Below are 14,150 nucleotides of genomic sequence, written 5' to 3' on the forward strand. Positions count from 1 at the left end.
AGAAGGTGGTTTATATATGAGAAAAAGATTTCATAGCCACCCAGAAGCACGGTGGTGCCAGCATCATAGTGTAAGATGGGAGATGGATGATTTGTAAAATATTTAGAAATTGCCTCATCTTTTTTCTTTTACTTTACATTGTGTGCACACTACCGAGTGTCTGACTGTCAAATAAAATCCCAGTACAGTGCAGTGAAGTTTGTGACTGCAAGAAAAAAGAAAAAAAACAAACTTCAGGTAAGTTGTTGTGCGAAACAATGAGGGGAATAAAAACAGGCCTGACCACTTTCTATTCATAGAAACACATTTTTTGAGTGTAAATAATATCCATTGCACTTGTCTTTTGTTGTAACAGAAAAAAAATGTCCATGAATGAAGAAATAATAGCAGGCATTATCAGGTTACTGAAGTTCACACCCTTTTCAGTGAATCTTACAATGACTATTGTCATGAAAACTGGAACAACTCAATAACACAATGCAGCTATTTTTGCTCATCTGTCTCCTGAGTCTTTTTCTGTTTCTATTTTTTTGTGGGAGGATCGTATCTGACACACCTTCCCTTGAGGATGTGGTAATAAGCTGAGAGGCAGAAGAGCGGTGTCATAATCCCAGGGTTCATAGCAACAGGCCGTGTTGCAGATTTAGCTTTAACTGGTTGTTTGCTCTCTTGTCTCTGTCACCATCACTCAAGTTAAAAATGGATGCAAACATAATCATACAAGCAGACAGTTGGTATCTCTTGGAATCATTTAATCATTAATAAGTTGAATCATCAAGTGTGTTGCTGCCATTTTTGTTTGGGCTGATGATTTCAGAAATTGCACTAAAGACCTCGTCCTGCAACCGCATTGCACTCTGAAGCGTCACTGAGCTTTAAATTTCTACCAAAGACAAGATGAGAGTCGTGCAGAACATGTGAGCTTATGCGCTTTAACACACATGAAAACACAAAATGTTACTGATCTGCAAAGCTCATAAACTGCTTTCATCATGGGTCATTACAAGCTTCAGATGATAAGCCCTGTTTGCAACACTTGATCTTTCTCCGACGCAAAATCCATAAGTAACAACGCGCACCACTGCTAATGTATGCCGTAAGATATGCTTTACACTCTTTCTCTAAGCGCAGTTCTGCAAACGTTGCAACGTTGTTTACATTGCCTGCATTATATCTAATTAATGAAAAACAAATCATGGCAATGAATATATGATGGAAATATATACAGTCGTATAGTTATGAGGCTTAAACAAAGCAGAGCACTTATCAGCTTGCAAAGTCACCATGTTTATTAATTAGAAGTGTTTCTTGGAAATGCTAAGTGACCGTAAAGAGTTGACATTGGAACAGTTGCTGCTTGGGAAAATAAACCAGCAGCCTGCTGCTGTTTGTACGGTGAATGCTGCTTTCTTCAACGATGCACTTGCTCCTTTTCCTTAGTGCTGCATGCTCCCTGGACACAGACGGAGAATCGTTTATGCAGTGATTTAATCATCCCTAAAAACAGACAGAAAATAACTGTTCATAAATTAATGCTGTGCTCAGATTTTTTATTTATTTTTTTACAATTGTGCAAGAACATTTCTCCAACCTTTCAGAGTGGACTAAACTTTTCCCTGTTCTCTAGGTTGTAAAACTGCCTCAATTGAGGATAAAAAAAGAGAGAGTTTAATGTGTGTTCAGCAGGATCAATTTATTTTATTGATCTTGGACCACAAACAAAAAAAAAATCTCTTAGAGAACCATGAGTAGAAGTAAACACTTCTCACTGGTGTCCCTGTCATAAATCTTCCTATCTGCTTCAGTGTAATCTGATCGTGACCTTGGACATCTTCCACAGGCCTGGAGTTGCTGTAATTACTATGGTGCTTTTGCAATAGAGCTATGTGGATTTGTCTTTTGTTTCCTTCAGAAAAAGAAAAAAAAAAATCACAAACATGTTGGTGGCAGAATTAACCTAAGGGAAAACTTGATGTATTTTGGAAGTCAGAAAGATATAAAAAAAACAATTATTTGAATGTGCAAAGCTGGTAGAGAAACAGTGGCAAAAGTGCGATGAAAGATGGTTCTGCAAAACATTGACTCAGGCAGGCTTAACACAAATGTCTGGTTTTTATTTGTAAAAAGTTTCACTTTCCACCAATACATACTTTTTCACTGATTCATGTTTGTCTTTCATATAAATTCTAAGAAAAAACCTCATAGGTTTGTAGATGTGACCTGGAAAAAGGAAAAAAAAAAGGAAAAAGCTCAACGGGTGATGTAATGGATCTGTTTTGAGGTCAGAGGTTAAAATGTGTACAGAGGCAGAAGGCTGAGTAAAACAGACAGCTGTCTCTTTCATGGTCTTAAATCAGCTTGAAATCCTTATTTTAAAAGATTCAAACGCTTACGCTTCACACTCCAAAGACAGTCTGTGAGCTCATTGTTTTTCAAAGCCGTCTGTCATGAGCGAGTGACCCCAACTGCAAGCTGCTTACGTAATCGTCCGGGAGCCGCCGTCGCAGGACAAAAACCTCCGAGTTGCAAAAATGAGATCAGCGTGTCTTCATGTAAAATATGTGCTGCATTATTTATTGACAGTGTTACACAATCTCCATTCTCAGCAGCAGAACTTGTTTTACTTGAGAGGTACAATGATTAATCTAACTACAGGGAAAAAAAAAACAAGTCAACAAAATATACATTCAAAAAAAAAAAGAAACCAACTTTTACAAAATAAATTTAGTACATTTATGTATATATGTGAACAGAGGTGCAGTAAAAACAATGTACAGTATCAAATACGTATATGAAAATGATCGATTACTTAAAAAAAAAAAAAACTTTTTAGTGCAAAGGTTTTACAATATAAAAATACTGTCTTGTAACGTCTCTGCATGAAGTGAGAGGGTTAGAGGTGGGTGTCGGCGATGGGGATTCTCCTCAGCTCGACGATCTGGGAGTTGGCAATGCTGCCTCCGTCGTGGCTTCCAGGTATGGACTCGTTATCGCTAACGTTAAGGCCGGTCCCTGAGACAGAGGCGACAAAGTGGAACAAGCAAACCGTGATTAATTGTGCTTTAGCTGCAGGGATTTTCACAGGTGCCCAATCTAGATTATGTTGTGCACAGATTATTTTTGCACGGGTCGGAAAAACGTACGTCTGTGTCATCAGTTTAGCGAGTACCTTTAGTGCAGATGTGCTGTTAAGTAACATGACCCTTATCACTGAGTACACTGTACTTTACTGTACCTGTGGCGCCATAGCAACAAGACGAGGACAGAGCAGACAGATGGACCCTGATTGAGAACAGGAAGGATCTTTTATGTCAAATGTAAGCCATGCAGCGGGCCTGCTGGTAAAACATTGACGAACTGAGCGATCAATAAACAGGGCTGGTTTTGACACATGGTGTTGTAAAACCCGTTAAAACAGATTCTGTAATTTTAGCTAGATCTCAGCTGGGTAAATAAAGGATAAATAATACTTGTGACTAATTCACAAGGAAATGCTTTGTAATAGAATAAAGTAAAACAGAAAAGATACCAGTTTTATTTACCAAATGTCAACAAATGAAATGATTGCCTTGATTAGTTTTAATGCTGATTTCTTTGCACAGCATAAACTCTCTGTGCTGCCCTGTGATGGGTCTGTACCGATGACTGCTCAAGATAATCTATTCGATCCTGAACCGGGCTATTCTGCCCTGAAATGGACATTTTTTTTTAAAACCCACTAAAACTTTATCCCCGTGAAAAGGACTAAAAACCGCAACATAGAAACTAGGCAACATGACAATGTATCTGGTTAAATATATGTCTACTGTTTGAAGAATGCAATATACCTTACGTCCTTTCATGGACAGAGGGGAGGACTCGTCTATTTATGAAACAACTGCTTCTATCAACAGCGTACGTGCGAGCTTCTGTATGTTTGCACGTTAATGGTTGACTACCAGATGAAGTGCCTGAAGACCCTTATTACAGCTCTGCTTGCTGACCCCTGTCAGGTGTTGCCTCGTATATAACCCCGATTAGCAAATTATCTTTCCTGCTGACTGAGCTGCTGAGATGAACTGTAGCTGTACGTTCAGTTTGATACGTTTGATTGCACAGAGAGGTGGGGTCGGCTGGTTCAGCCACACCGTTAAAACCTGCGACGTACGACTGATTCAAACAACAACCTAATCTCTACATAAATCAGCCAATGGCGCGGCTTCGAGCCGTTGAAAACTGGCCTTGTCTACAGTGAAAAAAGTGAATTTATAGTGCTGATGTTTAAAAGCTGATCACCTGGAAGGTTAAAGTTCAGCAGAACGCAGCATGGATGCCTCGAGAAAAGAAACAGCCCAGAGACAACCGAGTGAAAAACATGCACACGTCTCTGTTTCTTTCAGCACATAATAAACAGGAGGGCAGGAGAGTCGGAGCGTGTTTTTTCTACTCGCCGTGTAAGACTATCCTCTGACCCTTCTTCACTTATTAACACCCATTGGTCTCTAAAACCCAACACCTGCCAGGAAGGACTTCTAATTTGGCAATCTCCATGGTTACAGGTGTCATTTTCCTGACGCAGGATAGCATGTCTCAAACAAAATAAAACCTTGTAAGTGTATTTCAAAATTATAAAAGAGTGGTCTGTGTCTAAAGCAGGTCAACAGTGGGAAAACACTGACTCATGAGTTTGTTTTATTTAGAATCTAATTCTACTCTACAGAATCGAAAACAGTAACTTCAACATAAGCGGACGAACAGATTGGCGAACAGTCAGATCCTTTCACACTGTATGAACCATCTTTGTACATCGATCAAACCCAGTGATCAGACAGTTAAATAGGCAAACACCTAAGAGCTTTCAGACTGCTGTAGCCTCAACACTCTTCGGTGTGTGTGCTTAAACTGAGGGAAGAAGACTAAAGACAGCTATGCTCCGCATGAATAAGATGCTTAAATATATACTCACATAAAGCATTGGCAAAGTAATCACTGAATTATTACTTTGTCATTCAGTAAACATTCAGTGCCAGAGTAACTGATGATTCAATCACTGAGTCAATCAGTCAGTAACTTAGAGACAAGACAATCACTGACTTATCACTTTGTCATTGTTCAGTGATTACTTTGCCAATAATTTTAAGGTGAAATCAATTCAAAATAATATTTCAGAGAAATGTAATTAAGGGAGTTTAATAGACAGTATTTTATTTTATTTTATTTTTTCAAACAATGTGACACATTTTTAAAATAACTATAATTACAATATTATTTAAAAACAATTGTGGTAATGATTCTGTAATCAAGCAGCATCTGGTGTCCAAAATGGGCCTCTTGTCCTAGAAAACTACAATAAATAAAGTTTTCCAAGAGCAACTAATCCTAGACACTCTCTGGTGGCCTGTGGGGTTTTCTACATGATGGAGCATTGTGTCAGAAAGCAAAAGTGATAAAACTGCTCAAAATTTGATTTTGAATCTTGTAGATCAGTTCTCAAAAAGCAACAAAGAAAAGCAAATCAGCGATCCGTGATGGGCGTTAAGCCATGCATATTAAAACGAGAATGAGTAGGTTTTCAGCCCAGACATTAACATCAACCAGGACAGAGTGAAGTCCAGCAGAGAGAAAGAGCCTTTCAGGTGAGACGGCCAGAAACTCTCAACAGGTGACCTTCAAATCCTCAAGCTTCTTATCATTTCAGGTTTGAGAAAAATGCTGCGCTCATAAACCCTGAAAGCATCACAATGATTAAAGGTGTGCATGTGTTGCAGCTTGATGAGCCCTTCGCTCATTAAGCTACCGTTTCCATGGTAACTCAGCCGATAAATATCAGAGCTCCTTCTAATAGATGAATCGATAAAACGGACACTGTGCTAATGACCAGGTGGTCATAGTAGGAGGTGCTCATGTTTTGGAACCATAATGTTTTATTATTTAGGCTAAGCTCATGCGGTTTAGATGATTTTATTTACAAAGGGCATCGGGTTTCTTATTGAACACACTTAGTTAAATGTTTTCATGAAAAAACACAAGTTGCGTTTAAGAGAGGAAATTCTTCAGGGCTTGAGTAACTGTTTCCTGAAGCACATCCAAGTGTTATATAATTCACCATAGCATTTTGATCCAGTTTTTTTATGGTTAGCTGTGCTTAATGAGACATTTTCGCTAAGCTAATGAGAATAACACAGATCAACCTTGATTAAAAACACCACCAGCTAATCACAGTTGAAATGCTATAAAAATAACCTGGATGGGTCCAACGGCATTTATGGCAACCGAGTCAAAATCAAAGAGCCTCCACTGCAAAACCAACAGACAGCCAGAGGTCGACGGACAGAGCTTTGATAAAATATATCCACTCTGAGCACAAAAAGTGTTGGTTTCCACACGGCAGGGGTAAAAACTGCAAAGAGAGTAGACCAGAGCAAGTTCAGCAGAACTTTTGACGGTAATTATCCTCACCAGTTTTTAAGGCAAAGATGAGGTCGTCAAACTCCTGCGACTCCTCGTCTGTGGTGACCAGGTTGGTGTTGATGAAGCTTCCCTCTGTGGCGTACGTCTCCATCGCAGGGCTCGGCTTGAACGCACTGGTGGGCTGAATGCTGGTCCGCAGCGACGACGGCTCCCAGTCTGCTGAAATCTGCAGAGTAACAACATCATCATTTTATGAAGACTCTTAGAAATCCCACAACATTTTACATAAATGTCAGGAGGCCTCCACCAGAAAACTGAAAGTGAATTTTAAATAAGAGTACTTCAACAGGAAATGCTCCTTTAGACATGCATGTGGCTGATCTAACACACGATAAACGCTGCTCAACAGTATTTTCAGGCTCCAGAGTTAAATCCAATAGAAAACCTGTGAGTTGAGCAGGAGAGGAGAGAAACTAAAAGCCCCTAAATTCTGGACCATCTAGAGAAATTGTGCCAGGAGGAAAGTTAATGATCTGTCTTTATGTGCTCCAAACCCGTGAAATGTTACAGAGGACTATGAGTCCAAAGATATCAAGGTCTTAACAGCGGGTGTTGGTACCAAATCTGTGGTTCTGATCACTTTGCCAGAAAAAATAATGGATTTGCTAAAAACTGAGTTTTGGTTTGTGATTCCTTTGCTACTGACATTCGTTTAAAGTTTATCATAATAAGTTTAATCAAAAGCTAAGGCTCTACTATCTCTATTTTTCTGCACTTTATTTCAACACTTTGCCAGGACCGGACTAGAGGTTTTCCTTCTAAGTAACTCATTGTTAACTTTGATATTAACTGCATAGTTTTATCCTCATTTGTAAATCATTATAAAAAACAACGACCAAATGTGTAATAATTAAACATTAAACATTAAGATACATAGAGGTGCTATTGACAATGCTGCTTAAAAAAACATATTGAAAAAAAATTAAGCTACTTTGAAAAGCTTTAAAATTACCATCATTATTTTTCAAAACATTTATTATATTTTTTTCATATTATAAATATGTGTTTAAGTATAAAAAACACTCCCATCAAATTTTAACCTTAGGTGGGACAGCAACAGAGAAAACCCAGGCAGGAGTTTGAGTCACACTATGGCCACGTCTGTCAGTTGCGTAATTATGAAAGTGATGAGTGAGGGTCATGCAGAGTGCATGCAGGCCGGCGCCCGGGGTCAGAGCACGTTCACAGGGCGAGTAAGCTCACTGGGTTTAGGGTTTCACACCGAGTCCACCCAGCATGACAAACGGACATTTCCAGCACATTGGAGAGGAAAAAAAAAAGTTTCATGTTGTTTTTTCATTTGAAGACTCAGTCACATTTATACGACAACATAAGGAGGAATGCATTTTTATTTTCATGATCAAAGCATTTTTTCCGTTTAATCTCCATCAGATGACTGCGTCCATCTTGTTTGACTGTGGTCCTCATACGTCCATGACTGCGTGCACAAGCCTGCAAGCCCCGCTGGGTTCTGACCGGTACAGAACCTCCCTGTGAGGTGAATTAAGCACCACAAGGCACCCCAAATGTGTCATATTCCCCCTTCATTAGAGGCAGACTCGACGGCTCCCATTAGTTGTTTAAATCAGACAACGTTCTAGTCCTTATTTTAAATTCACTCATGAGACTGTCTCATTGAAGGCTTGTTTGTCTGCCCTGTTTTTTGTTGTTTTTTTTTCTGACCATGTCGTTGCCAAATCTCAGAAGGCCAGTGTGTGCTCTCATGAATAAAATACGATTGCGTGAGCAGAGAGAGACTCTGAGAAAGAAAAAAGGGAGTAGAGAGTTCCCAGGAGTCTCATCGTCCCCCCCCCCGCCACCCCCTGATTCTCGCTCCATCTCTCCTTATAGGGTATTCTCTTGGGAAAAGTCGCTGAAGAGTTGCCACAGAAGTGCTGCACGCCTGTGTGAACGGAGTGTTTTTACACGGGCTCGTGTGCAATGTGCCAGTCTGACACAAAGGTCAGAGGAGGAGCCGATGTGGGAAGACTTACAGACACACATCCACACATTACAGCGAGTACAGACTGTAGCGAAACAAGGGGCAACGGGAAGGGAGGCTTTCAGCAAGGAAGTATGAAACGTTGTTTGTGGAGCCGAACAATAACAAATGGAGCCACGGCAATGAGGGCATGGGAAAATCAACCATGAGAGAAAATAAAGCAAAATAAGACTTAAGAGAAATCAAACAAAATTGTCTTCTTAGATTAAGAGTGAAATTACTGTAAAGCCTTTGTCAAGCTGCACTTTTATAAAAAACAGATTCCTGTTCATACCCTAAGGACTAGGGGTGATGGCGAGGCAGCCGTCCAGCTTCAAGAACCTGGAGAAACACCACCAGCGATAAATCGCTGGAATAAATAAATACGAGTCCTCGTCTAGTCTAGTGGCCAGCACGTAAAAATAAAATAAAATAAATAGCCGTGTTGGTGGAGATTTTTACCTCGTACAAATAAAATTTAATTAGAGGTTCCCATAAAATCTGATCAATTTAAAACTAAAAGAAAAATGGAATACGAGCGAGCCCGTTCCATGTGCTCAGAACAATCAAGAGTGCCAACCAGTCATTTTGTTGAAAAAAAAAACAAACAAAAAAAAAACCCAGCGCTTTCTCCTAAACTGGATAAATTATTCAAATTAGAGGGTGATTTTAATGAATGTGTAAAGTTATAGTGTTTACACATCTTTAAGAAGGAGGCCCGTACGTGTGTGTCTTATCCGTTTGGGATGACAGATGAAGGTCTGTTTACCTCTTCCATGGCGCTGATGAGATTCTGGGTTGATTTGCTGATGTCGCTTCCAACAGCTGTCGGTCCCCCGGCTGGAAAGGTCGAATCAGGGCGGTCGTGGCCATTCATCTCCACAGTGTAACTCGCTTTAGTCGGCCAACATAACTGGTTGTGCATGACGAAATACACTGCAAACACATACAAGCCCTGTAAAAAAAAAATAAAAGGAAGAAAATTAACATTAGAAAACTGTATTGCATATGCTAAAACATAGAGGAAGGTTTTCTATCCTAACTCTGTTAAAGGGTTACTTCATCCGCGGGTCATGACATCATTGGCATTTGCGTTTCCTCCACTCCCACGTCATGACCAACATTTTCTCAGACACCAACACCGGGCTGGGAATTACAGCAAAACACCAGAACGCCAAATGCCACAAGTATTCCCGGCATTTCGCAACACTCAACAAGATGTGATGACGGCTGAGCGGGTCACGACATGCCAAAACAAACTGTAAATGTGTCTTAGCACGCACGCCGCACAAAGACGGGATCCATTTTCAACCAGGAAACCCATGCAAACACGCAGAATGTCAAGTTTAAATTTAAAATGTACGCTTTTCGGCTCTCATGGTGAACAGCTTTGTCTGGGTTTTTAACGATCCACCTTAACCCTCCTGTTGTCCTCGGGTCATTTTGTCCTCAGGTCATTTTGTCCCGAGGACAACATTGTAAAGATGGGTCATTTTGACCCGAGGACAACAGGAGAGTTAAGCTCAAATCTTGAAAAATCATGAAAAAAATAAAAATAAAAAAAATAAATAAAAATGTTGAGTTCAACCAAGCACAAAAAGTTAGTCTGGTGCTGCGACTTTAACTCTCCCATAAAGTAATCGACATCGCTAGATCTTCCCCGGAGGTCTCAGACACAGAATTAAACACATCATAGGCAGTTGCGGTCAATATTACCAGGAAAGAAAAAAAACAATAACCATAACTGGAAAGTGCTCATTTATGGGAACACTGTGAAACGCGGCACAACAGCAAACAGATGTAAAACACATGAAAGATCTCGCAGGTCATCGGTTTATAAGTTCAAACTTAAAGTAATAATAAGAAAAGAAGAAAAAGAGCTAATCCATGGCGTATAAAAATAACCACTGATTTAACATAATTATCAGAATAACACAGGAGATTGGATCTCTTTGTGTTAGAAGATGTGCTCAGTGGCCTGCAAAGCAACTGAACTAGCATAACTTCTTCCATACTTTATACCTGCTGAACAAGGACATTAACCCACTTTTGTATCATCAAATCAAACATGCTAAACAAAAGGTGTCAGATGTGACCTTAAGTCTGGTAGCTCATTTTGTTATCTTCATGTGGGTGATTATCACAGAGCACTTGCCAGCCTGAGAATCAGGCTTTACAACCAGAGGCCTGTTATGCAAGTGTTCCCTGAGTGAGAGGAGACTTTAGAGATGGGAAGCACGATGCTGAGAAAAGGTCAGAGGGCACGGAGGGCGTTTTTAAAAATTTATTTCGAACATGATAGTATAGTAGTATAAAATCATGCACAATAACAAGGAATGCAGAAGAGTCATATTTTTGCACCACAGTAATCTTAACACGCTCGAAAAGGAGTAGGAAGAAGTTAGAAACTTACGAACTCCTACCACATAAAACTCATACGATGTTTTCAGATGGACCCTCATTAATAAATCCAATCCAAAATAAAAATAAACAGGTTAATTCATTTCCCATTTTATCTGGGTTTTCATATGTCCAAGTATATGCATCCACACCCACACCCTCATATGCGTTAGCCTCAATTTACATATACACATTAGTGCTATCTCTCACACATCTTGTGAAAACGACCTCCTTACATTTCCTTTTAAATTGCATAAAATTTTGACTTCATTTTAACCCCTCATTTAACTTGCTCCATAACTTTTCCCCATGAATTGAAATGCAAAAGCTCTTTTTTTGATGTTCGTAAACTACGAATCCTTACGTTGGAAGGAAAATATAAGGAATAGGAACATAAATATCTGGGGAAGAGAATCAGACCTGAATATCGTGATGGGTATAAACTATTTATAGAAAGGAAAGTGGAAAAACACGAACTTGTATTTGACACGTTGCACAAACACACATGGTTTTTAAAGGGATTGAAAACAAATAACTGCCTTTTCTGTTCAACTCCCTTGAATCAGTTTTTTGCAGATCTGCATTTGGCTGCAATTACAGCTGCAAGTCTTCTGTGGCATGTCTCTAACAGCTTCGCACATTCCTCTATTCAAAATACCTCAAGTCCAATTAAATTAAACAGAGGGTGTGTCTATAAATTAGTTTTTAAGCCACAATTTCTCAGTCCCATTAGAGTTGACCAACTTCCCTGCTCCTGCTCCAACAAGCCTCCCCACAGCATGGCGCCGGCACCAGCCTGTTTCCCAGTAATAGTTGCATGTGATGAGTTGAGTTTATTTTTTTTTTCCACTCTTTTGTTTTAGATTGAAGAAGTGCACAACTAATAGTTGTTGTTGGCAGATTCTTTCGCCTAAGATGTGGATTTGTGGAGCTCTTTTTGGACGGTCATGATCTTAGGTGGTTTTGAAGCTTTTTCTAATTTTCTGATAAGGATCAAGCAGTGTGCCGTGAGATGTTTAATGCTTTGGTCAATGTTTTATAACGTACCACTGCTTTAAACCTCTGACTGTCTCTGTTTGTTCTCAAACAAACCTCTGAGTCCTTCATAGAAGACCAAAATTTCAAATGATATTAAAATATACAGATACGAACTTTACTTAGTAAGTAGGCAATTGGTTGCAATGGAAAAAAGGTTTTAGAGTAAAAGACGACTGAACACAAATTCTCTTTTCCAGATTTATATTTGTAAAAAAAATTTTTTTTAAATATTTTCCATTCACATCACAGTTATGCAATGCCTTCTGTATCTATTTCATAAAACAGCAATAAAGTTTGTATTTGTAATGTGACGAAACCTTACAAAAGTTCAAGGGGCACTATAAAAACAAACAAACAAACAAGCAAACAAAAAAACACGGCTTTACTGCACTTGTTGATGCAGCATTACTCTACCTGACCTCTTAAAGTGATTATGATGGATACGAAACATTTTCCATGATCATAAAAGAAAAAGAATCGCTTCCCTTAAATCTTGCATGGCTCTGACACGTCAGTGATTTTTTTTTTTTTTTTTTTTTTTGATGCTTGTAAGAAGTTTCCACACACATATCAGTTATCCTATTCTTAGATAAAGATTAAATAAAAAAAGTGCGGATTGGTAATAAATCATTATGAAAACTGTTACTGTTATTTTTGACGGCTGCCGACATAACGAGGAAAGGTTTACGGGCAGAACGAGGAGATAATGAGGGGCGCTGCTATGGAAATTCGATTATCTCCTTCTAATTCAGCCTGGTGAAGCGCAGATGTACGGCTGAAAAACAGGGCGGAAGGAGGAAGGAAAAGGTGCAGCCTTTAGATTTAAAGGTCAGTTATTTTCGGCGTAACGTTGAATGCGATTAGCTTCTCAGTCCAGTACCGTTAACTGTGCAGCTGGAAACCAGTACCCGTTTTTACGACATTCAGTAAACGCAGAGCTCTGAATACTCTGGAGCACGAATACACACACACACACACACACACACACACACACACACACACACACACACACACACACGCATGCACAGCTGTAACATCTGCAACTGTTTAATAATGTTCCGTAATTAGCAGCAGGGAGGTGTGCCTTACAGCTACATGAAGTAAATATGGAAAATTCTTCGAATGGAAAGTTCACGGCATGAAGAAAACAAGAACCACTCTGCAACACCTTGCAGCTGTGACCAACACTCTAATAACTTCCAACCACACAATGGAAACGAAAACCTGAAAAAAAAAAAAAAAAAAACGAGGTTGTGAGTTTAGAAGCAGAAAGTTGAATAATAATGCTACCAGAGAGCGGTGGTAACGTAGCAGACTTGTCTGACGATGTATCATTTACGTTAATTGATAGAGATATACTTACCCTTTCTCGTGAATTCGAAATTTATTATGTACTTGCTCATTGTGTCCAGAGTTTTTGATGTAAACAAACATCAGTCTTTACCACCATAGTCTAATTTTGTACCTACATTTTTTTTTCTCTTTCAGTCTGTAAAATCTCCCACTGTCACAAGCTTTACCAGTGCCCCCCACCTACAGCTGCATGAATTAGGGTATCTCCTGAGAATAAACATACATTCAAAAGCCACAAAATACAGATTAGAGCCTTTTTTTCCCCTCAATTCAGCAGCATCTCAACAAAGTCCCACGCTTACTTTCCTTTTAATCAATATCTTCAGTCACACGGTTTAGCTTTGGGGCTTTTCACCTCTTCTTGCTTTTATGAATCCTTGTTTGTTCCTGCGTCAAACTTCAGAGGCCCAGCGCTTTGAAGCTGCACTTTTGCTGAAAATCAATCTTCAGCTACAGCGAGTATATGTTTTTATTTTCTTTTACAGAAGAGAGACGTTGCCCACATCTTGACGCTAGAGGTTGACCCGCCTGAAGAGAAGGGCAATCTGAATCTAAAGGGAATCTATTTAAACTGCGACGAACCCTTTAAATTACATTATCCTCCTTGCAATTTTGTGCTACAGTGTCCCTGAGTGCATCAGGCTCTCAGTGGCAGGAAGAGTGAAGGTGGAAAATGAAGAAGCTTCTGGTGGCTTTAGTCAAGCGCAGCAGACAGGCCAGGGATGAAGCTGTGGAGACGTTTAGAGCAGGGTTACGTTACGAAACCGTCGAAACCTTTAAGCATCTCATGGAGAACTGTTGAATCCATCAATCTAAAACCAGAAGGCCATCACATTTTATCCTGCGAGTACAACATTTTTACATTTATAGAATAGGTTTCTGCTTTTTCTCAGAATAGGTTTCTGAGGAAGCAGAAACCTACTCTATT

At 39.5% G+C, this 14,150-nt stretch overlaps 1 protein-coding gene across 1 annotated transcript in view; it reads right to left on the reverse strand.

Annotated features, from left to right (window-relative positions):
• Positions 1–2,097: 2,097 nt before the first annotated feature.
• adgrv1 (adhesion G protein-coupled receptor V1) overlaps positions 2,098–14,150 on the reverse strand; it is a 118,547-nt gene continuing 106,494 nt past the window's right edge. Inside the window, exons 94-95 of the mRNA XM_016677045.1 lie at positions 6,439–6,616; positions 2,098–3,012 (exon numbers count right to left, since the gene is read on the reverse strand). Of these exons, the coding sequence (XP_016532531.1) occupies positions 2,894–3,012; positions 6,439–6,616 (297 nt within the window). The 3' untranslated portion in view covers positions 2,098–2,893. The remainder of the gene's footprint in view (positions 3,013–6,438; positions 6,617–14,150) is intronic.

The sequence above is a fragment of the Poecilia formosa genome, unplaced genomic scaffold (genome assembly GCF_000485575.1).
Source record: "Poecilia formosa unplaced genomic scaffold, Poecilia_formosa-5.1.2 Scaffold5, whole genome shotgun sequence".
In the NCBI taxonomy this organism is placed as follows: domain Eukaryota; kingdom Metazoa; phylum Chordata; class Actinopteri; order Cyprinodontiformes; family Poeciliidae; genus Poecilia; species Poecilia formosa.